General features: G+C 42.8%; 1 protein-coding gene across 1 annotated transcript in view; it reads left to right on the plus strand.

The window, feature by feature from the left end:
- The window catches only part of CNTNAP2 (contactin associated protein like 2), a 2079227-nt gene that overhangs the window by 1803545 nt on the left and 251388 nt on the right, over positions 1–24294 (plus strand). The window contains exon 17 of the mRNA XM_029233017.1: positions 8783–8953. Coding sequence (XP_029088850.1) covers positions 8783–8953 — 171 coding nt within the window. The remainder of the gene's footprint in view (positions 1–8782; positions 8954–24294) is intronic.

Here is a 24294-nt window from a genome sequence, read left to right on the forward strand (position 1 = left end):
TAGAAAAATTTTTGTTCCAGCTCTGTGAAAAATGCCATTAGTAATTTGGTAGGGATTGCACTGAATCTATAGATTGCCCTGGGTAGTATGGTCATTTTAACAGTATTGATTCTTCCAATCCAAGAACACATGGAAAGTATATCTTTCCATCTGTCTGTGTGGTCTTCAGTTTCTTTCATCAGCGTCCTATAGTTTTCAGAGTACAGGCCTTTTGCCTCCTTAGGTAGGTTTACTCCTAGGTATTTTATTCTTTTTGATATGATGGTAAATGGGATCTTTTCCTTAATTTCTCTTTGTGATATTTCATTGTTAGTGTCATATTCTTTTTCTGTGTGGGACCCCATCCCCATTCTTGCCCAGAGGAACCAAGTCACAGACACAGAGTGAAAACTTTATACTGTTGACTCCTCTCACAAGGTTATAATATCACCCCTTTCGGTTGTAGCCATGGAAACTGCATGCTGGAGAGGATGAAACACTGCAGAGGGAATGGCTGAGTCCAGGGCAGGTCTTAACTTGCAGCCCTTGGTTCTGAGTTGAGCTCGCCCTATAAGATGAGGCTGAGAGCAGAACGAAGCTACGTTTACCTCTCCTGAATGCACAAAATGGTTTAATTAAGGAAGTAATTTTTTTCTACCCATAAGGCCACCTCTACAAATAGACTCAAATCTGCATGCAAATGAAGCCATCTGGTTTATTGTTGTAAATAGCACCCAGCCATAGTAAACAATAGAAGCCTCATTATATAACTCACAGAATACTCCAATTTTCTAACCTTTGGGTCACTAAAAATGTTCAGAGTAATTAGTCTCCTCAGAGCTGGTACTTATATTGGAAAGTGCTTTTGCCACTTTAACCAGAAGCTATAGATACGCTTCTCGGTGCTGTTCCAGTGCTGGGCCATTTGGTGACTGGAGAAATTGCTGCGTCTGGGAGAGGATGGAAACATCCACTGGCATCCAGGCCACACACCCCACCAAACCACACCCGGGAGAGCCACGCGCAGTCTTCTCCACATCAGGCTAGTGCCAGCTCTTCCAGCCAGTGCTGTGTCACCTTTTCCTAATTACCTGTGTCCCCTCTGAGGAGGAAGGAAGGACAGCAGGGGCGGACACATCGAGGAGCAGCCGCAGCTTCTCCTCCCCGTCTCTGCCCATCGTGTGTCTCTGGTCACCTTCATTCAGATGAACCTGTTTATAGTGTTTGGATAACTCTAGTTTCTTAGCTGCTCAGTCACTCCTTTCATCAGATTGTTATGTAATGGCTTCTCTACAAAACCCTCTATCACAGTGCCGGGGCTCAAGGAGAATTCTCATTTGTGTGTCCTGAATGGACATTTTTTAAAAGTCAGTAAGGAGACAAAGAAAGTGGGAGCACACAGCTTTGAAAGCCAGTGAAAAGGGAGCAGAGGAGCGAGGAAAGAGGAGAACAGGACACAAGGCAGCTGGGTGCGGGTCAGGGACGCGCCTGCGGCCGGAGGGGCCGGGGTTGTGGGTGAGTGCTGGGTCTGCCTGGGCTGTTTGCTGCCTCCCCTGCGGAGAAGTGGGTTCAGGAGGAGCTCAGGGCGTCGGGTCACACGTCGAAAGAAGGGAGCTCCTCTCCCAGCCTCCCCGCTCCTTGGCCAAGCCCTGGACAGTGACTGAATGTGACACCGAAGCCCCCCGTTTTGTGGTGGTTAATACCATGTGTTGAACAGTTATTTTGTGCTCAGCGCCCTGCTAAGCACATTTCATGAATGATGTGCTGTTATTCCCAACCATCTTGAAAAGAGATTCCAATGTTATTCCGTTGTACCAATGAGTACACTGAGATTTAAGAAGATAAGAAATCTGTCCAGAGTTGCCCAGTGGGCAAGGGTGATAGAGCCGGATTGTCTGATTCTGGAGCCTGCACGTGGACCGGCACGTGGAAGCTTCACCAAGTAACAGACAGGCCAGTGCCACCCCCTGAGTTCACCTGCTGTGTTCCCTATGTGCCCCACACCGCATCATCGCCACCACCCAGAGGGAACCTCAGCGTATCACATGTTCACTCACTTCCTTGCTGACGGTACAAGAATGTCGGTAAGTCCAGACTGCTGATGGGCAGATGAAAGCTGAGGAATTCCACAAGGTTCAGGAATTGGAGTCATCAAAGGCTGGGGGCGGGGGAGGCTCAGAACAGGATTGGTTAAAAGTCTGTGTAAACATCGATTAGAACCAACTTCACCTCCTCCCACACCCTGGTGACTGTCCTATTCTACCCACGTGGGAGGTGAGAGGTTTACACTCCAGACAGGAGGCAACAAAGAAGGTGCGGGGGGGGGAAACTCCTTCATTAAAATAGAACAAAAACATGGAAATCTATGTAAGCATCCCGGAACACTGACCACCACATGCATACACCTCATGAAACTGGAGGGTCCTTCTCTCAAGAAATTGAATGATCTGTGACCAAAAAATAAAAGGCCACAGATACTGACACTTGGGGGCCCTTCAACAGGAGAGGGAGCTCTCCTCGTTGTGGTGAAGCCCACTGGTCAGCAACTCACCACCACTCCCAGACATGCACACTCACGGAGCAGCCCGGCAGCTTTCTAGAACTTCACTGTTCAGTGTGAGTGCCTAGGAAGACTCACCAACCACTGAAGGTAACGTGAGGAGGGAGCCTGAACTAACAATGGGGCAGGAAAGGGGTCCTCTGAAGAGAGGGAGACAATGCAGAAGACAGAAGGACAGTTTCAATAATTAAATGAACATTCTCAGACAGGTAAGATACTGCATCCAAAACTGAACAAAACCCACAACAGCCTGCTTTAAAAATGAGGACTGTCAGAGAACAAGAAATAATACTTGGAAATTTGAAATATGATTGCCGGAATAAAAAGACAGTAGCAGTGTTAGAAATAAAGCTGGAGGAATGTCCCAGGAAGTGGAACACAAAGAAAAAAGATCAAAATTAGGAATGCAAAGGGGCAAGAGAAAGACAGATAAATATAAAACTAACAGGTGCTTGAGAAAGGGGATCAGGAGAAACTATCAAAATCCACTTTCAATTAAGGGAGTTAAAGGAAAAGATTCTCAAAGCTTCCAGAGTGGAAAAACTACGAGTAATGCAGGAGAAGAAATTTTTCCTCGATCCTCTAGGGGTCCTGGCTGGGTTTAATTAACAGGAAAAAAGCATACAAATGTATTCAAGTTTTACATGGTACAGGAACCTTCATGAGGAAATGAAGACCCAAAGAAATGGTTAAACCGCAGTGTGGTGCTGCGCCATTAGATGAAGGGTAGAAAGTCACGGAAAGTCGAGACAGGACAGCGTGTGAGCCGAGCGGAGGCGACCTCGCAAGGCCTGTTCCTCGGATGCCTCTCTGCCCCCTTCTCTTTGGAGATGAGGATGCTCCTTTCCTCTGGGGAAGGAGGGCACTTCACATGAGAGTTTCCTGTCCTGCTTCAGAGGGAGCCCAGAAAGTCCTTCTGCACCTGGCATTCCCCACATCACTTCAGCTGGAAATACTCAGTCTCCCAAGGTGCCATATTTTGGGGTAGCACGTCCTGAACCCCATCAGTTATGTGAACGATGTAGTGATCAGAAGGCATTAACTTTCTCAACAGCGACACTGAGAGCTTGAAGATAGTGGAGAAATGCCTTTAAAATTCCCTGGGGAAATAATTTTCTGGAGTGTCTCAATTACATGTGAAAGCAGGATAATGACTCTCCAGAAGAGCAGGGATTTAGGAAGTTGACTTCACACATCCCTTTTCTCAAGAAGCTACTTGAGAATGTGCTCCATGAAAATGAGGGTGTAGATCCAGAAAGACGGGTCGCCCAAAGTCAGAGAGACCCAGGAATTGGGAGATTTAACACTGAAGAGGCACAGAAGGAAGCCCCTGCAATAAGGGCAAGAAGGCGGTCCCAGGCCATAAGAAGAGCCAGCGTGGACAGGGGCAGAAGAACGAAGGGCTGTCACAGGACGCCCCATCCTGTCACAGGATGTCACAAAAATGTGACTGCTGGGTTGCCTGACGTATCGAATGTCAGAAATGTTTGAGAAGAGCTTTTCAGGTGTGTTGGAGAATTTGTAAAGAATTCATGACAGATAGAAGGAAAACTAGGTAAATGAAAAAATAGGTAACTCGATTCTAGAGAAACAAAACATTATACACAAAAAGAAAATATAATTAGATTTCACTACTTGGCTCATTAGTGAATAATACTTAAATAGTCCTAAAAATATAAATATTGAATTTCAGCATACCCCCAAATCTGTGATTTTGCTATTTGGGGAGAATATGGAGAAAGGAAATAGGGAGGTGGGCTTGTAAAAATGCTCGGTTCTCATCTGGCATCCAGGAAAGTAGAGACTAATTAAAATGCATATATTAATAAATATCTACACAGGTAGATTTTAGAAATACAGGGATACAAAAAGAATTGTCACTAAGAAATTGGGTTTGCTAGGGGGAGGGTGGAGCAGGGAACAGCATTTTTCTATATCCCTTCTAGCACCACTTGACTTTTAAAACCATGTACATGTAATACGTTGTTAGAAATTAAAATTAGGCTTAAAATTAATTGCTGCCCATCAAAAAAAATCCTTAGAAATTTTGAAGTCAGAATCCCATGCTGAATTATCACTGGTGAGATTAAAGTAATTGCCTGTTAAAGAATTTGGATGAATGCACGATGCTGCATTTTCTACGAATGACAGAGGTTTGAAGTGATGGTGGGTGTCAGCAAGGCCGGGTTTGCTGCCCAGCCCTACTCTCCTGCACCAGCTGAAGGTACCTCCCTGATTCCTCTGCCCACCCGAGATGAGTCCGGGCCTTGCCCAGAAGGTACTTTAAAAGCTTCTCACATGACCAACTGGTTTTCAAGCTGGTGGAACCATCAACCTCACTGCAACTGTTTTGCTCAGCCTCTGCTGACAATTGCCTCTGCCCTGGGCTGGGTCCCTCACCCTTTTCCACCTGCCTTGTCGTTCTGTTACTGTGGACGGGCCCCTCCCATCTCAGATGTTTACTTCTGTTCTGCTTCGCACTTTCCCTCTCAGTTTCCATCCTTGCCCGCTCTGCCTGTACACGCTGGCCGTCCTGCCACCTGCTGTGGCACCATGCTTGCCATCCAGCGACTCTCGTTCCCAACTTAATGTGCTCGTCTAATGTCACTTGACCCTTGCAGTGCTGACCTTGAGAGCCAGTACAAATTGCAGCCATTTCAACAACTTAAAGGTTATAAGCCCATCAGTCTTGCAAATGCGTGGCATCGTTCAATAAGGTCTATAGGGAATAATAGGAATTAAGTCATGGATAAAGAAAATTATGAGGTGCTAGCAGGAGCTGTTGTCCAGTTACAGTAGGTGCTAAAGCAGCATTAGCTTTTATTTATATTTATTTAATATCTTTAATACTCAGGTTACTATAAAGTAGATTTTGTCCCATGAAGACTTTGCATATGGAGTGGAATTGGATATAACTTATCCAACTGTTTCATTTATCCATTGATTTAATAATTATTTATTGAGTACTTAATATGTTCTGGAGCTAAAGGTTGCAGAGATGAAATGGTTTTCTCCCAGCTTTCAAGGAGCTTACGGTCAGCTGGGAGCAATATAAACAAACAGTAGGGCTTCCCTGGTGGCGCAGTGGTTGAGAGTCCCCCTGCCTATGCAGGGGACACGGGTTCATGCCCCGGTCCGGGAAGATCCCACATGCCGCGGAGCGGCTGGGCCCGTGAGCCATGGCCGCTGAGCCTGCGCGTCTGGAGCCTGTGCTCCGCAACGGGAGAGGCCACAACGGTGAGAGGCCTGCGTACCGCAAAAAAAAAAAAAAAAACAGTAATGATGCTATAAGCTCCTTGCATCAGTAAGTGCAATGAGCACTAGAAAAAGCACTCATGTTACTTCGTTATAACCAGAAACCCTGGAGATTGGGCAACAGGCTCATCATAACAGGCCTCACAGAAGATCATCAGGGTCTGGAACAGCGGCACCCAAACTTCCTTATTCTGCCGCCCGCTCATTAAAGCCTTTAAGTTCACATCCCAACAAGCTTACTTACGAATTCTGTCCATGCTCCACTGTACTCATATATTATGTACATTATCAAGTATGACTAAAGTGAATATTTTAAAGGGTGAGGTTTTAAAAAATCTAAATAGAATTCCTGGTCTCCTCCTCTTGTGCCCCATTGACTCTCCCCAGAGTAGGTACCTCAGCTGCCGCCATCAGTCAGGTCCAGGGTAGAGTCCTCACTGTTGCTGGTCAAGAATCTGGACTTAGTCAGTTCATCCAGAGATTGGGGACAACCCACAAGCGACGACTCCAAAGATGTCATATGTGGTCATCCAGACATTTCCGGAATGATGACTGGTAACCACCGTTTGTACAAGGCGTAATTTCCCTGTGAATATATTCATTCCAGAGACCAAATTAATTCAAAGTTGCTTAGTGAGCATAGAACGAGAGCTAATGGAATTGTGGTCTGTAGGGATATTTCAGCAAATGAGAATAACGGAGTGAACTGTCCTTCTCCTCTCTGGGGATATTTCTGTCTGAATAACCAGTGCCAGACCTCAAATAAATACTGACATATTTTACGTTTAGCTTTCCTTTTTTCTAGAATCATTTTAGACAACTGCCCTTCTGTTAATACATCACCACCTCAGAAAGTAAGAATGCATTTGATTGGATTGAAACTTTAAAATGTTAATTACATCTGTGTCCTGGGGATACCGCCTAAAGAGACAGAATTGCTTTGCCTTCAGGTTGAAACGTGGCTGGGGACTGATCCTTGCCGGCTTCTAGGTTGCTAAAAGGCTCTCTCACCCATTAGACAAGCTGAATCCTGCCAGCCCTGGGGACTCTTCATTCCCTCCTAGAACTCTGATTGGTGACAGGGTAGCACCTTTAGCTTTTATCTTGAGAGACCTTCATTTTCAGCCAGCTGGGAGAGGTGACTGAACTCCTCTCACCAGACTTGAAGCCAGATCTTGAGCTGGGAAGAGTGCTCAGAGCTTAGGTGATAGAAACTTAAACCATGGTTGAGATTCTTTCTTTTCAGGTATTTTTCTAACCAATATCATATCACATCCTTCTTCCCAAGAGGAAACCAGTCTATTTTTCTCCTACTGAAAGCTATGATATTACAGTTTTTTAAAAAAGAGCTTGAAACTGCACGAAGACTTTCGGGACACCTTCAACAGTGGGCTCCACCACCACTGGTTTTACCTTAATGGAGACGTTTACAAACATATTTTGCACCGACTGACTGCTGATATTGGGTTGGCCAAAAAGTTCATTTGGGTTTTTCCTTAAGATGTTATGGAATTAATTAAATGAGGATCCTTTAATATCTCATAATATAGCAACACTATATATTTAATTTGAACTTACGGCATAAGCATAGCAGTACCAACGCGAAGTTAACTCTGTTTAAGAGTAGCAGTTGAACTTATTGCCTATGTGCATTATTTGCATAAAAGGAAGGAAAAAATATTGTGGATAGAAACTAACAGAGTAAATGTAGCTGATTCATTGTGTTCTTTGAAGGAAAGATATGGCAACATCAACTTTTAAATAAACATGTATTTTAGATGTTAAAAGAAAATTTTCCACAGGCCGTTTACTGATCTGGTAGGCTTTTGTTCAGCAGCTCATGAATCAGGCAGCCTCCAGTCTAGCAGAGAGAAGGGAGCTCCGAAGAGCTGTACAAGGAGAGATGTTTACAGACCAAAGGGAGCAGGGACAAGGAAGTTACACTGGACGTGTGCTGGTGGTTGAAGCAGGGCTGCTCCCGTTACATGAGCAGAGGGAAGGCTTGGAGCGTCAGGTACCCTGAGCTGAGCAGGCAAGAGCTGACTGGGTGGCCTGGGCCTGCCTTCTCTGGGTGAGCTGAGCACAGAAACTCAGTTAAGTTTTGCTTTGCTGACCTGGGGCTTAGCAAGAGTGACTCCATTTTGGGCCTCACCTGGTGACCTTAACATGGGCTTAGTATTAAAGGTAAAGGCTTTAATGACTGTTTTAAAGCATATCCATGTATTTTGGTCCCTAGCTGTGCTGGCAAATGTACTCAGAAATGTGCACATTCTAAAGGAATTTCTCCCCTGGAGATAAAGTCTGGAGTAAGCTCTCGGTGTCATATTAAATTCTTGGTCCATCTGTTCTGATGGAATGTGAGTCATCCAGTTTGGTGCTTTTATTTTATCCTGTGAACTGCCTTTCTCCTGGGGCCACTGGCTACTACCAGGCAGTGAGTAGGGAGGGGGGCGGGTACAACTGTGTCTACCCCATGAGTTCAAGGGTAGAGGCTGATTGTGAGCGCTCAGGTGGGCTCAGCTCAGCACTCCCACCCCCCAAAACATCCACAGATCAGAGTTTCCCCTGGAGTCCCCAGGGAGGAAGAGAAAGGGGCTGGGGAGGAGACTCTCCCTTTACAGCAGCTCGCCTCGGGGGTTTGGAACAGGAGAGGTGGGAGGTGGCTGTCCGGTCACCCCGCCTGCTTCCTCAGCTCCTCGTGCCGCAGGGCTTCTGCACTTGACATACACTCCTGAGAGCCCCTCCAGCACTGCTCCTAGCAGGGTTTATCGGTCCTGAATCAAATATCTTATATACATACCCACATATAACTTTTGGAAAGTCAAGATGTGTTTGTGGGGATTTTGTGCAATGTTGCTCAGCAGGCAGAGAAGAAACAAGGGCTACTGTCAGTGGAAATGTATTAAAACTCAGAAAATGGGTATCTTTTATATCACTGCCATGATCAAGTGTAAATTACCCTGTTTTCTTTCTTTGCTCTTTCCACAGGGAATTACTGGAATGCTGCCTCTTTCCCAAACCCATCATCCTACCTGCACTTCTCTACTTTCCAAGGGGAAACCAGTGCGGACATCTCTTTCTACTTCAAAACACTAATCCCCCGGGGAGTGTTTCTTGAAAATCTGGGGAACACAGATTTTATCAAACTCGAACTGAAATGTGAGTATAAATTCTTTGTCAGCTCATCACTAGCTACTCTTGTCACTTCGAGCTGATCTTAACCGTGATTATGTAATTTCGTTGGCTTCAAATATCAATGGCTTCCTTTGTTCCGAAAACAGCGCTAGATGGTAGATGCACAACTTGAGAAAGATCTAGGTTCCTGTGCTCAGATTGCTCACCGGGAAGCAGACACAGACAGAGCTTCCCACAGGGCTGTTCAGGGAGGATGAGGGAGAATAAATTGCCCTGATAACATGGGAGAAGAATGTGTATTTTTTTTCTTATTGAAGGGTAGCTAATTTACAATGTTGTATTCATTTCAAGTGTACAGCAAAGTGATTCAGCTCATATATATAACTTTTCAGATTCTTTTCCATTATAGGTTATTACAAACTATTCAGTATGGTTCCCTGTGCTCTACAGTAGGTTCTTGTTGTTTACCTAGTTTATATATGGTAGTATGTATATATTAATCCAGACTCCTAATTTATCCCTGCCCCCGCCTTTCCCCTTTGGTAACCCTAAATTTGTTTTCTATGTTTGTGAGTCTATTTCTGTTTTGTAAATAAGTTCACATGTGTAATTTTTGTAGATTCCACGTATCAGTGACATCATATGATGTTTGTCTTTCTCTGACTTACTTCACTTAGTATGATAATCTGAAAGTCCATCCATGTTGCTGCAAATGGCATTATTCCATTCTTTTTATGGCTGAGTAGTATCCCATGGTATGCATGTACCACATTTTCCTTATCCATTCATCTGTCCATGGACATTTAGGTTGCTTCCGTGTCTTGCCTATTGTAAATAGTGCTGCTGTGAACATTGGGATGCGTGTAACTTTTTGAATTAGAGTTATATGCCCAAGAATGGGATTGCAGGATCATATAGTAACTCTATTTTAAGGTTTTTAGGGAATCTCAATACTGTTCTACCTGGTGGCTCTGCCAACTTCCATTCCACCAGTAATGTAGGAGGGTTCCCTTTTCTCCACACCCTCTCCAGCATTTATTATTTGTAGACTTTTTAATGATGGCCAGTCTGACTGGTGTAAAGAATGTGTTTATTTTCCAAGGAGACAGGGTTAAGAGTAGACAGAGGATTGGTAAATATCAAGAATAAGGAATAAGAGAGTGAGGGTAACAACACAGAGGAAAATAGGAATAATCAGAACTAACACCTGTGGGAGTTCAAGGAGCAACCTTGTGTGGTGCTATGGAACTTTGAGTCTGCAGCTTTGCAGAAGAGGCCACACATCCACCCACCCTATAAAGGTTGGAGTTCTGGTTGATCTCTCCAAGGGCACAGAAACTAACAGAATCTGAGCAAGAGCCAGTACTGCCCTGTCCGTGGAAGGCAGCGGGTCACTGGAGCTGAGAAGGGCAATTCTCATGGTACCGGGCCCTTTTATCCTTGGGGCATAGGTGCAGCTTCAGGGATTTATGTCCACAGACTTCCAGGTTTGATGAACATTTGCACACACCAGGCTGTCCTGGCTGTTCAGACCCAGATGGAATCAGCAAAGGAACAGACAGGACCAGGAAGGGGAAGCAAGTCTGTGCCCACCTGTTGCTCCGTGAAAACTCCTCGGTGCCTCTCGCCACATCAGAGAGTCTTCCTAGTCTGTGCTCTTTAACCCAAGTGCCTATGACGCTAGGTCTGGTCTGAGGAAGATCCGGAAGCTATTTTCCAGAAATATCTGATGGAATCTTTTTCTCCTTTTGTAGTTATAATTATGCAACGTGGTCTTTGAGAACTGGAATCTCGGGTAACTGTCTTTCTGCTGAGATCCTATGGGATTCTTTTTATTAAATGGTGGACTGTGATACGGCCGGAAGTGCACGCACTTTGGAATTCTCATTCTCCTGTTGAAATCCAAGTTCTCGTGTAAATTGCTTAATCTGTTTAAATCTCAACTTCCTAATCTGTAAAATGGGACGGTAACTTGTGGAGGTTGTTATGATGCTAGGAGGTAGCCAGTCATGAATCATTTATTTCAGTGTCTAGTCGTTGTTGTAATTATCTTCTTCCCAAGAAAGCTCATTACAGATCTAATGTGAACTAGATCTGATAGAAAGGAAGACTGAGAATATTCTAGCCTTAGAAATAAAAAAGAAATAAATAGAAACCCACTCTTTTCATGAATTATGGATTGGAATTATTTATAAGGGATTTTCACTTTCCACAGCAAATTAATTGAATCAAACTGTTTTCTGACTTACACAGAGTTGGATTGTGTTTTAGAAATAACTCATGGCAAAAAAGGAAAACTGACAATTCCATATCTGAATAATTCTATAAGCTCCTATAAAATTACTATAAAATTCACCCTGCCCTTGTTTTCTATCCCCATATTTTGTAAACCCAGGCCTGGGTTGTAAGAAGACAAACGAAGTAAGAGCAGACATTTCTACTTAGAAAGAGCAGACATTTCTACTTAGCACCTGCAGAATAGAATTGCACTTATTTATAATTACAAAAAACCTTCACGGATGTTTTCAAGTTTTCCAAGTCTTTCCATGATACAAAAACTCTGTGACAGAGGGTGAGGTCTAGTCTTGTTTTGTCATATAGCTCTTTTCTGTCACATAGTTTACCTTTGGTAAAGAAGTATGGGATATTCAAGGCACGGATTAGAGGCTGGCTTCTCCTTGGAGTTCTCTAGACCTTCTAGAATTACTAAGGGTGGAAATACCTTTTATAAGATCCCCCAAATGTCCATCATTATATAGCATCTCCATTCAGGTTCAAAGGAATTTATGGGGTGAAAAAAGGCCCGTTTCTCTATTTGAGCAAAACTTCTTCAAAGTATACAAGAAGTGATGCTTTCATGAAGAACATGGAGAAGAAAATGATTGAGGCTTCCTTCTGCCCTTTTATCACATTTCTCCAGACTCCTGTCTGCAGGATCCACGGGGCGGTGGCTAGAGATGGAGAATTCTCGCAGGCCCATCTCTGCCTTCCACCGATGAGTCACTGCAGACCTAATGGGTCTTGAACTCTTAGAAAGTGTCTCTACTCTTTTTTCCCGTTTAACTTGCAAGGCTTTCTGATCTCTTTCTGGTAGGAATTCAAATTTTGTTTCTCTACATGTGTCTCAAAGGAATTTTATCACAGGTCACGCCTACATAGTGGTTTCCAGAACAACATTTCTGTTAATTAACGACATTGCGCCCTTCTGTCAGAAGTGGGAGATTCTTGACTCTAAGAACAGTGAGTCAGTTGCACTCAGTTGATGCGATACCACCAGCATCTTAATGCACATATATGGTAAGGTTAGAGCACTGCTACCCACTCACATACTTCAAAGGTAAGATTTTAAGGCTGTATTTCATTCATTTACTATCTTTATTTTTTCATTCATTCAGTGAATATTTACTGAGTACCTACCATGTCCCAGATGCTGTGCTAGGTCAAACATAGTTAAGTCAAGCATGGTTTCTTTCCCTCAAAGATCTTTCTGTTTGTTTTGGAAAGCAGCAAAGTAAATCAGTAGTTATAATAACAATAAAAATAGCTCAGCTTTGTTCAGACTCCAGCACTGTTCCAGGGAGTTTACATAGAGCATCTCACTTAATTTCCTAACCACCCTTTGGACTGGGCAGTACCATTAGTATCTGTCCTTTACGGGGAAACTAAGGCACAGGGCGTGGAAGTTGCCTGGCCAAGGTCACACAGCTAGGAAGTGGCAGCGCTGGTGTTTGACCCCAAACATTTTTTGTCTGTCCTGAGTCATTGCTGTTAACACCAAAGTGCACTGCCTCTCAAAACAGACATTGAGAGAGGTGGCTGAGCGCACCAAGGGGAGGTGGGGGGGGGGCGGATTTAAACCCGACTGGGATGACAAGGGTGCTTCCCAGAGAGTGTAACTTTAATTAAATTCTGATGGACAAGCAGGAGGCAGGAAGGTGAAGAAGGTGGAGGAAGAAGGGAGACCAGGAAAGGAAAAACATTATAGGAGGAGAACATCAGTGAGTGAAGGTGTGGGGACTGAACCCAAGGACCCCAGAGGGAACAATTCGGCAGGACATCCAGTGCCCTGGGAGCAGCAGAGCCACAGCTAAAAGGGCAGGCAGTGGTCAGACCACTAAAATGTGCTCTGGGCTGGGGCCGAGTTGGCTTGTCTTGACCCTGAAAGTTATGGTGAGCAGGGACGTAACATGATCAGACTTGCATTCACCAGAGAAAAGATGGAAAAGCCAGAGAAGAGGCGGTAGGGGCTGGTGTGAAGATGGTGGCAGAGTGAATGGGAGCTGGGGAAGATGACAACGAAGGGTTATAGGTGCAAGAGATGCTTAGGAGAGAGATTCCACAGATTCTAACAAAATGGTTGTATGGGTGAAGTGGGAGGGAAGGTCCTAGAATGAAGCCAACATTTGGTTGAGATGGTTTTGATGATTGTGTGAGTAGAACAGCTTTCACTAAGGAGTGTGGCATTGGAGGCAAAATGCAAACTGCATTTTGGATAATTTGAGTTTGAGCGTCTGCTGGATATAGGCGTGTCTATGCAAGTGGACACATCTAGAAGGTGCTGTATATACAAGTCTGGAGCCCAGCAGAGCACTCTGAGTTAGAAACACACAATTTGAGCATCATCATCACCTAGAGAATCATTAGGAAATAAGTACTGGGTACCTCCAGCATGGATGAGGTTGCCCAGAACAAATGTGCAGAGAGAGGAAAGGAGATGTCCAAGAATGAAAACCACACTTAAAACCACAAGAAAAGTAGCTTGCAGAAGGCTGCCAGAGAAGTGGGAAGACAGTGATATCCCAGGGATCAAATAAAGAAAGAATTTCAAGAACAAAAAAAGTGTTTGATACCGCTGAACTGAGAGGTCACTAAAATGAGAACATAAAGGGCTCATCAGCTTTCACACGTAGGGGTCACTGTCAAAATGTAAGACAGTGTCTGCGGTGAGTGGAGGTGGATACGGAGATCAAGGGATGGTGGTTTTGTTCATTGTTCTTGTTGTTGTAAGTGGCAGGGACTTGGGCACCCATGTATATTAAAGAGGAAAATCCAGTAAAGAAAAAGACGTTGCAGATATGGGGGAGAAGGGACTGGCTGAAGGAGTGAGGTCCCCAAGGAAGTGGGAATGAGTGAGGCCCAGAATTGGAACATCTGAAGGGGCTGAGAGATACAAATCAAAGTAAGGAGGAGAGCATAAACCATGGACAGGTAGGTCCATTTCCAAATCAGAAATTACTTTCGATTCTGTTGTTTTGTTTGCTTATTTTTTGTTAGTTATTTCTGAGATGGCAGAGGAATTGTTCTTTAAAAAATATTCCCTAACAACCATAGGTTTACCCATTTATTTTTTCAGAGTTCCCCATAGGGAACAGTTTGACTTCTCTGCATCCCTTTTCTGACCAAGATAGTCCCATCTTGACCATGACAATGGTCCCATCATCAGGCCACCTTTCACTGAGCACCTGCTGTGTCAGAGGCACTAGGGTGGATCCCGGAGATTCCGAGGCGAGGACAAAAGAACCCAACACCCTCACCTACGGAAGGAGACAAACACATTAATAGCAGTATGGATTCATAACTTTAATTGAGAATTTCCTAAGTGCCAGGTACTGTTCTAAAGCTTTTACAGGTACCAGCATTTTTAGGTTTCATGACAAGTTTTATACACATTTGACAGATAAGGAAACTGGGACACACAGGTTATACAGCTGATTTCAGATATTGTGCTTATGATCATTAAAATACAATAAATAAATTACAAGGATAGGCATAAGATATTGTAAGTGTCCAGAGGAGAGATACATAACCCAACCTGGGAATGAAGAGGAAGATGAGGTGATACCTGAGTTGGGTCGTTGAGAACAGGCAAAGAAGTTAGCTAGATGAAGAAGTAGGGGAAAGAATTCTAGCAGGAGGGGGCAATGCAAACAAAAGCATAAGGATGGTGGGGGGGACTTGCCCTGGTGGCACAGTGGTTAAGAATCCGCCTGCCAGTGCAGGGGACACGGGTTCGATCCCTGGTCCGGGAAGATCCCACATGCTGCCGAGCAACTAAGCCCATGTGCCACAACTACTGAGCCTGCGCTCTAGAGCCCGTAAGCCACAACTACTGAAACCTGTGTGCTCTAGGGCCCGCGTGCCGCAACTACTGAGCCCGCATGCTGCAACTACTAAAGCCCGCATGCCTAGAGCCCATGCTCCACAGCAAGAGAAGCCACCACAATGAGAAGCCCGCGCACCACAACGAAGAGTAGCCCCCGCTCACTGCAACTAGAGAAAGCCTGCATGCAGCAATGAAAACCCAATGCAGCCAAAAATAAATAAAATTAAAAAAAAAAAAAAAGCATAAAGATGGGGAACCTGATGGGTGCTCAGGAGCTACAAACGTTTGGTATTGTTAGAGTAGGAAGTATGACACGGGTAGTGGAGATATTTTTAGGCAAGTCTCAGATCTGATTCTAAATATACAGCGATCTAAATATTTCAACCAATAGTTACTGAGTACCTGCTACGTATGTGCCAAAGAGGAACTCAAGAAGAATAAGACATGTCCCCATCCCAGAGTCCCACACAATCTAGTGGGAGAGACTAGCATATGAAACAATATTTTGGATAAGATGAAATAAGTATTAGAGGAATACACTGTGGTGACCCAGATGAGGCGATAATTACTTCTGATTGGAGAATAAGAAAAGGTTCTTTGGAGATTATATCATTTTAACTGAGCCTCAAAATAAATGGGAAGGGCTTCCCTGGTAGCGCAGTGGTTGAGAGTCTGCCTGCCGATGCAGGGGACACGGGTTCGTGCCCCGGTCCGGGAGGATCCCACATGCCGCGGAGCGGCTGGGCCCGTGAGCCATAGCCGCTGAGCCTGCGCGTCGGAGCCTGTGCTCCGCAACGGGAGAGGCCACAGCAGTGAGAGGCCCGCGTACCGCAAAAACATAAAATAAAAATAAAAAATAAATTGGGAAAGAACGTTTTAGGCTCTGGATGCCAAAGGAGGAAACTACAGTGTGGATGCATGGATATATCGCAAATGTGTGAGGTGTGTGGTCCATTGACGTGGCAAGGGCTGTGGAGCACTGTGCACTGTGGTATGTCCGGGGCCACAACACTGTCTGGCACGTGGAGGCGCCGAGTAAGCATTTGTTGAGAGAATGAAATGAATGAATGAGGTGCTGGTCTGATGGAGAACTATGGAAAATCTAGGTGGAAAAGGAGATAACCGTGATCAGGGGGCCGGTGATCAAAATGATGACACATTGAAAGGTGGAAGGACAGATCATGGTTGGTGAAATTTTGGAATTCAGGATTTCACAGGAAAGCAGTTTGGGTGGTAAGAAGGTCTACGATGCATCGTCTGGCCATGCACATGGGCTTCTGGGTTGTATGAAAAGGCTATGGAGACAGTCAGGGAACTGGAGGCTAGTGTTGGCTGGTCATCCCCATCACTGCTGAGGTCCCTAGTAGCCATGGCAAGGGGCGCAGTGGACAGGGAGCCTGTGAGCCAAGCGTTACGGTCCTCGGGTTCAATGATGGCAGCAATAAGCATGGGAGAGGGAATGTCACAGGAAGACACATCGCTGAGTGAAGGCTCTGGTGCCATAGAAGAGAGGAAGCACTGAGGTCAAGGGTACTCCCAGCTGCCCTCCTGACCCCAAGACATGGGCCCCTGGGGAAGGGTGTTGCATGGCTGATGGGTAGGTTTTCCTCAAGGTAAACTGTGATCAGAGGAAGTATTTGGAAGCGTTTGATGATAAATAGTGACCGTAGCATTTTCATTTTTGTTTAACAATTTGAAAGAGCTTACACAGTGCAGAGTTTTTGAAGGGGATGTTCACTGCCTAGGAAACATTCAGGAGAAGCAACCAGAAACTGTTGCAGTACCTTAGCATAAGCTTCCGTATTGACAAAGCTTGAGCTTTTTCAGATATCAGGATGACATGGAGAACATATTTGCATTTAATGCACATATCTCCACAAAAATGTGGCGGTAGCAGTCCAGTGTCCTGCTAATCTTGGAGAAGGGTATTAAGGAAAAACTTTCATTTTCTGAGATGCCGCCTTCTGCAATACACATGCTCAAGAACGTCACAGAAGAGAATATTCAGCAATACATAGAAACTGATGAATCAGGAGAAATAAACTAATGGCAATTTATCTTCCACTGTTTCAGAATTGGAACAACTTTTATATTAAAAGAGCTTCACTTGTACAGACATGAGGAATGCCTAATTCCGCTTAACCGGCCTCTTGTGCCATAGGGATGTTATTTAGGGTGTTTTTTCTTTCATAAATATTGTGAGTGCTTACTAATACAGATCAGGTGGCAGCACCTGGATTTTTCCTTTTAACTATCCAAGCCATCTTAAGTTGTCCACATAGATTTAGGAAGAATTTTAGTGTTTCTGCTACTTTGCAAGTCTATGAGTTCAATTTGTATTAAAGATTTCAGAGTCTAAAGAATGATTCTGGCTTGGTCATTATAATACATAAGAAAAAATTACTGCCTTAAAAAATTTTAAACCTGCATAGCAACACTATTGTGATTCTTAAAATTTTTTTTCTAGTGTCTGATTTAAACTTTTCCATTTCAATTGTGGACCAAAAAGTTTCAGAGATGTAAATAAAGGTGAAAGTTGTGCTATATTAAAGCTATTTAATATATTAGCTGTGTGCATTTTAAGTATTAAAAGATGTACAGACAATTGGTAAAGTCAAATTGAGTGACCCAGATATTTTTGCCAGTCTTACTGAAGGGACAGTTATTTGAGTATATGGCATTGGTGCCCTAGAGTTAAAAGAATAGTCTTTAGAGTACGAAGTCCTCCTGATATGAAAAGTTGCCCAAGTTACCTTAGATATTACTGATCCACCCGTGTCAACTGATTTGGAAATTTCTAGAAGGAGTTGGGAATGCCTCTTAAGCTGGCCAGATGGAGTCACTTCTCTCTGCAGAGTTTGTGTTCCTGCCATTCCTTCTCTACACTCCAGAGACATCTAGAAGACCATCTCCCTATTGAAATCCTGCCCACACAAAAGACATTTTTACTGCATCTGGATTTAAAATATAAAACATAAATAAAAGAGAACCTTTCATTTTCCTAAAAAAACCACATTCCTACAAGACAATTAATTTGGTGCATTGCCTGGAAAATAATAGGCATCCTCATTAAAGAGCATCTTCACATAGTGTTTATCTGAAGAGTATGCATTGTGTGTCATTTCTATAGAGAAATGCTGAAGTTTCTTAGAGATTTTTTTCTGGTGGAATTTCTCTTCTATCTCATTCCCTTTGATTCTAACATTTTCTGCATTATTTATCGTGTGTGATAGTCCACAAAATCTTTCCCTTCAAAGAGATGGCGTGTTAAAGTGTCAAAAAGACCAGCTACTAGAATCAGCCTGCCTGTGGCCAGCTGGAAGAGAATGGGCATCCTAAGAGGAGAAGAGATTAAAGAAGCTTGGATTCCTGCATCCTGATCTGAGACAGAGCTGGGAGAAAGAGTGTGCTATTGTGACAATAATAAACACATGGATTAGTGAGAAAAACTGGAAATATATGTGTGGAGTTATAAGAAGGTTAGAGACCTTACATCTGCCATTCTGGATGCTACCAGCGTCTCTGCAGACTTGATATTTTATAAAAACAAATGCTTCAAGAGGGAAGAGTTGGTGCCATCACTGGTTAGTGCTTGTTACCAACGCTGGAGAATTGATCCAACTAAGGACGACACTTGGGACCAATTAATTCAAAGCTGGCTAAAAAAGAAGAAGATACAATAAATCGGGGAGCAGAGCTTCATTTAAATATAGTGAGTGACTGGGGACGATTAGTTGATATAGCTCAAAACCAGAAATATCTCAAAGGGCCGAAGGTAACTGTAAATACAACAACGCTAGACTCTTACAAGTCATCAAACACCTAAATTAAAGCCATGTGACAAAACATTGGCCAACTAGATGTCAACTGGAAACCGTACAAGAGCAGTTTTTTACAAGTGAAGAGTTCTGGGAGTTATCTTCTTCAAGACACATTTTGCTCAAATTACAAGAGGTAATTTTTAATAGCAATCAAGATAGGAAATTTGAGGAGACAGGGAGAAACATAAACACTTACATGAAGTCTAACAGAGGACTAGGGTCATAGCTGGAATATATTTTTATTAGATACTTTAAGAAAAGAAGACTTGTTTTCATCCCTATGATATTCATGGGTTTTTTTTTTAATTTTCCAGTTTAGCTACTTCCCGACTTACAAAGGGACTGTGTTATAGGAGTTTCCGAGCCTGTCATTCAGGTCCTGGAGTGTATCTTCCTATATACATAGCATTGTAAATGGCACTCATATTCCACAGCTAACCATGAGGAGCTTTGCTGTTTGTCTGTATCTTAAGTGCGGCTGAAAATAGAGCTGCATGAGCCAGCCTGAGGGTTCTGGGATCTGAAGTCCATTCAGTGTAGAACAGAAATGTTGAAGAACAAAGGGAATTTCTTCCCATATCTCTGAATGTCAAGCTTGTCCTAGACAGACTTCTCAATAGGAAAAGGTTTTGTTCACCTTTATGATAGTCAAGGTGCAGCCCTGCGTCTCCTTTCTTTGGGAGCTTGGCTTGGTGGGGTTAGTAAAGGAGATGGCTCAGACATCCAGAGCATGCACGGTCTAAAGCCTCCCATGTGGCTCCCAGACACTTCCCTTTGCTCTAAAACTTTACGGTTTTATGAATTATAGAATTCCATTAATTCATTCAAATATCACATTATAACCTACATATTTTGTAACTATGGCAATGTTGTGATACAGAGCTGGGTATTGAAACTAGAATAAGACCATTACGATGTAATTTATCCCTTCAAAATTCCAGTGGTCTGAGGGAGAAGATACTTTGGTTATATTTTTTAATCTTATGAATAAATATTTTAAATATGATAAGGTCGTAAGAGATTTAGGAATAAGAAATTTTCTTGTTTAGGACTAAGTTAAGCTGCTGTAACAAATAAAACCCCAGGTTTCAGTGACTGTATGGCGCTGTCATCTGCAGGCTCTGTTCCATGAAGTCCTTCTATACAATGATTTGAGATCAAGGCTCCCTTTGTGTTGTGGTTCCACCATCTCCTAGAGCCTGGGAGTTTCTAAACCAGTTGGCAGAGAGAAGGAGGGAGGTGAGAAGCATTCTCTCTTCTTACCCACATTGGTCCAGAGGAGACACACACTCCTTTTGTTCTCATTCGGTTGGTGGTAACTAGGCATACGGCTACACCTAGATGTCCAGGGACCAGGAAATGCAGCTCCTGGATGCCTGGCAACTTTTCAGGGGTCGCTGTGGGAAGGAGAAGACAAACTTTCCATGAGAAGTTAGCAGTCACAGGTACTCTGGCCCGAGAGAGAGTAAGCTTTCACCTTGTCCAAAGACATCAAGGTAGGTTTCCAGAAGATGTAGCATCTGATTTGCTTCGAGGGTGACAGGCAAATAAATGAGATAAAGACACTTTTCCAGTCAACAGGTAAAGGAGAAAGATCATGGAGCATTTGAGGAATTGAAAAGAATATAGTTAAAGCCCAGGGACTGGTTAAAAGACATTTCTCATTAAAGTAATGACCCACCGACATATCTGTATTAAGAGTTGGACAAAAGAAAGCTAGCTGGACCAAAGGCCTCTTAGGAAATTACTCATTTTACTTGCCTTTGTGGATAGTGTTAAAAGGATCAGATTTGGTTTTCTGCATCTCTGAATTTGATTCCTCTGATGAGAACTGCTGAGAATGCCAAATGAGTTCTCATGAAGAGGGGTTGAGATTTCGTATTCTACAGGGTCTTCCTGGGTAAGTGCAGCCAGAGCCGATGAATAATAGAAACAGTGTATATCTGTCAAGTGTAATTATGACACTGAATATGCCCATCTTGCATTCTGATTCCTGTAGACATTAATTTAAACAGCTGAACATGCTGGCACTTCAGACCTGTGAGGATTTTACTTTGAGAAATAGCATGACCTTATTATTTGGTGCCATTTTTAATACGGAAAAAAACCTCACATCTTGTTCACAATTATTTTATGGTAAAATTTGACTACTCTCTTTTTTAAAACATCTTCTCAGGTATCTTAAGAACAGGAAAGAAGTAAGGAGGAATGTTTCAATCTAGTTTTAAATTCCTTCTAATTTTCTGTATTTAAATAAAATCTCATTCCTTGCATTTTGATTAAGTAATCTCTCTGATTAAACACTTGTTAAAATTATAGAATAGAGTGGCTTAAAATGTCACCAACCTTTGCAAAAGAAGTGAAAATGATCAGATTGTAACTTGTAAAAATTATACAAATAGTGTTTGTTTATTGTTGAATAATTTTCAAATCCAGAGAAGCACAAAGAATAAACCCCAAAAATCAGCTATAATCTCAAATGTTAACGTATGTAATACCACTCTTTCGGTGTGCACATTTCCAAACATTTTTCTATGCGCTTATATATAATTTCTTACAAGAAGGAGATCATAACAGTACATACTGTTTGTAACCTACTTGTTTCAAGTAACAACATTTTAGAAACACATTTCCCTGTCAATTTTTTTAATACTCCACAACAGTGATTTTTTTTCACCTGAGGGCACAGACTATATCAGAATCTCCAAGAGAGCATGTATGGTTTAGAAGATCATAATTTTATATTTACAAAACAAAACAAGAAAGCTATTGTTTTGTTATACAACCTACAGAATATAACACACACACACAAAAGAAATCTTATTGGCTGGTAGGATGTTTCTCTGAGATCTTCAGGGCTTTGTTGTATTGCCCATCAGCCTTCTACATCTGGGCATAACAACATGAGGAGGTGACAATTATGATTATTATGTCAACAAATGGGAGCATGGTTTAAAAAAAAATTGGGAAATGCGGTGTCTCAATTGCCAAGTTCTCCATTTAACCAGTTATTCCTTATTGTTGGGCTTAACTTTTAAAAGGCAGATTTTCACACAGTCTGATCTACAGGCTTCCTGTTACTAATTCTCAGACCATCATACCACTACTTACCTAAAGTATGGAGCACGCTATTGCTGTTTAAGACTTTCTCACATACCCAGCATGGAGCAGCAGGGCAGGCTAAAATGATGAAAGTGGAAGACCTCATTGGGGAAGGCCACGCAAGGATGTGCCTTGCAGGACAGTGCTCCTAATGGATGACCTATTCCCAGAGCTCTTCCATTCACTCACCTTGTTGTCAAAGCAACTGAGGCAGAGGCTGGCACGTAGCTCAAGCCTACCCACAACTGTTCTCTCAAAGGAGCTTAGACAGAAACCATGATCCATTCCTTCATCAGACAATGAAAAAAGTAAACATGCTTGTCTGTACTTTGTACAAATTGGCCCTTTAAAATGTTCTCACATGTTTTATATATACAGTCTTTACGGAGGCAAAATATTTGTTTATGCAGTATAATCAAGGGAGTTGTCTTTTCAGCTGTTATAACCAAAATTAGAAAAAAGGAAGAGTTCTTGATGTGATTCATTTTTGTTATTTAACATTATCCATTCCCATGGGATGCTTTGTTCAAGTAGAAGCTGGTTGGCCCAACCCCAAGGGACACTGTGAAGTTGTGTCCTTTCATTTTCCAGAGGTGGAAATACATGACCTGAAGGGTCTATTACTCTTCCACAATGTTAATTGGGCATTTCTCCAAGGATAATTTCAACCTTGAGATTCTAAGATCCTGTATTTTTAATATTCGACCCTAAGATTCCTCATTTCTAATATTCATTACTAAATAGAAGAACAAACTGAAGTAACTGTAGCTAGAGAAAAACTATTAAGATAATTTAGATCTTTTGCAAAGATTCCAAGGAACTTTTGCAGGTCTTTCACACTTTAAGAAAGTTGTTATGTAGAAAGAGAGTGATTCTCCTCTCCTCTCGTTTCTCTCTGCGTTCCCATTTAGATAACATCTCTGCCGACCCCGTGGCATGGTTTCACTTTTTCTCCACTATTTGCCTGATACTGCAAATACTGTAGTTGAAGTGCATCTGGTGTTGTAATGGAAAACAGAATAAATCTATCTTTATATTCTGAGTTCATAGCATGTAGAATATAGACTTGTCGTTTGGCACTTCTTTCCTCATTAGAGAGGTCTTATCTGAAGTCATACCAAGCTGGCATTGAAAGAATCTGCTAGAAAGGAAACAATGTGCTGTAGAACAGAGAGAAAGAAACGGTGTCTGGGGGATGACCTGTAGTCTGGGCTGAAACGGTCTGTGGCCACCAGGAGATAGTCTGCTTTCCTTCTGACAGGCTTGTTCACAGCTCTCAGCAGCAGGCATGCACCTTCCAAAGGCTTATCCTTTTCTCCTTGGGTCTTTGGCTTTTACTCATGATGTGTCCCCATAAGCATAGCCATCCATAGCTCAGTCATTTATAAATTACAATTAATTAATTGACGGGTATGTTGTCTCCTTGTAAGCTTCAGCGTGGTCCATGTTAACACCTATGAGCTGTTTTCCAATTCAAGCTGTTTTAGCATCCAGTTGTATTACCTCCTTTGGCCCTCAAATCCCACACTCCATTCGCCTTGAACTCTCCGTAGCCAGGTATCTCAATGAACATCACCTGAAACCAGCCCCGTAAATCACCCCTGGTCCTCCACCAAGCATATTTCCTCCAATGAATGTTTTTCATTTTGCTGCACAACCTGACCTTGGTCAAGAGAAAAGCTTCTTCTACATCCATTGCCTCCTCGGTCCATTCTCCTCTCCATCTCAGGAGAATCCTTAGGCATCCAGTTTCGAGGTTTCTCTCCTGCAGCTTCAGCATTTCCTTTTATCACAAATATTCTGTCCTCACAGTCACCATCTGGGACTTTCATTTATTCTTCCAAACTGGCACTCCCTGCCCAGCACACAAGTCCCCACTGATTCCAAACATGGGGGTATTTGAACCCTGACTACATGTCCCTTACTGAGGACAGGTGCTGTTTCAAGCCACATGTCCTTTTGGAAAGCTTTTTGTCTTTTTCCTTTTTGAATCATATAGGTCCATTGATATTCAAGAAGTTATTCTCAGAAGGTAGTTAAATGCATGGAGAAAACTAAAATTAGAAAGGCTTTGCATTTTAAAGACAGCTCTCTGTTTTCTCATGGCCAATGGTAACTCCCTTTTGCTTCCTTTTCTCTGTGGATGCCTTTGTTTGTGAAGTTATTTTTTAACTATAACAAAAAGCTTAAAGGCAAAAATACATAAAGAGAAATACGTCTCATACTCAGGAGGTTATCAACATACCAGAGATTTAAAAATGAGTTCATAGCATTGATTGTTAAGCTCCAGGCATTTCCTTGAAGAACTTCCAAAAGACTTCAAATAAATTTTCGCCTTG

The sequence above is a fragment of the Monodon monoceros genome, unplaced genomic scaffold, assembly GCF_005190385.1.
Source record: "Monodon monoceros isolate NGI ecotype Baffin Bay Population unplaced genomic scaffold, NGI_Narwhal_1 Super_Scaffold_2, whole genome shotgun sequence".
Lineage (NCBI taxonomy): Eukaryota > Metazoa > Chordata > Mammalia > Artiodactyla > Monodontidae > Monodon > Monodon monoceros.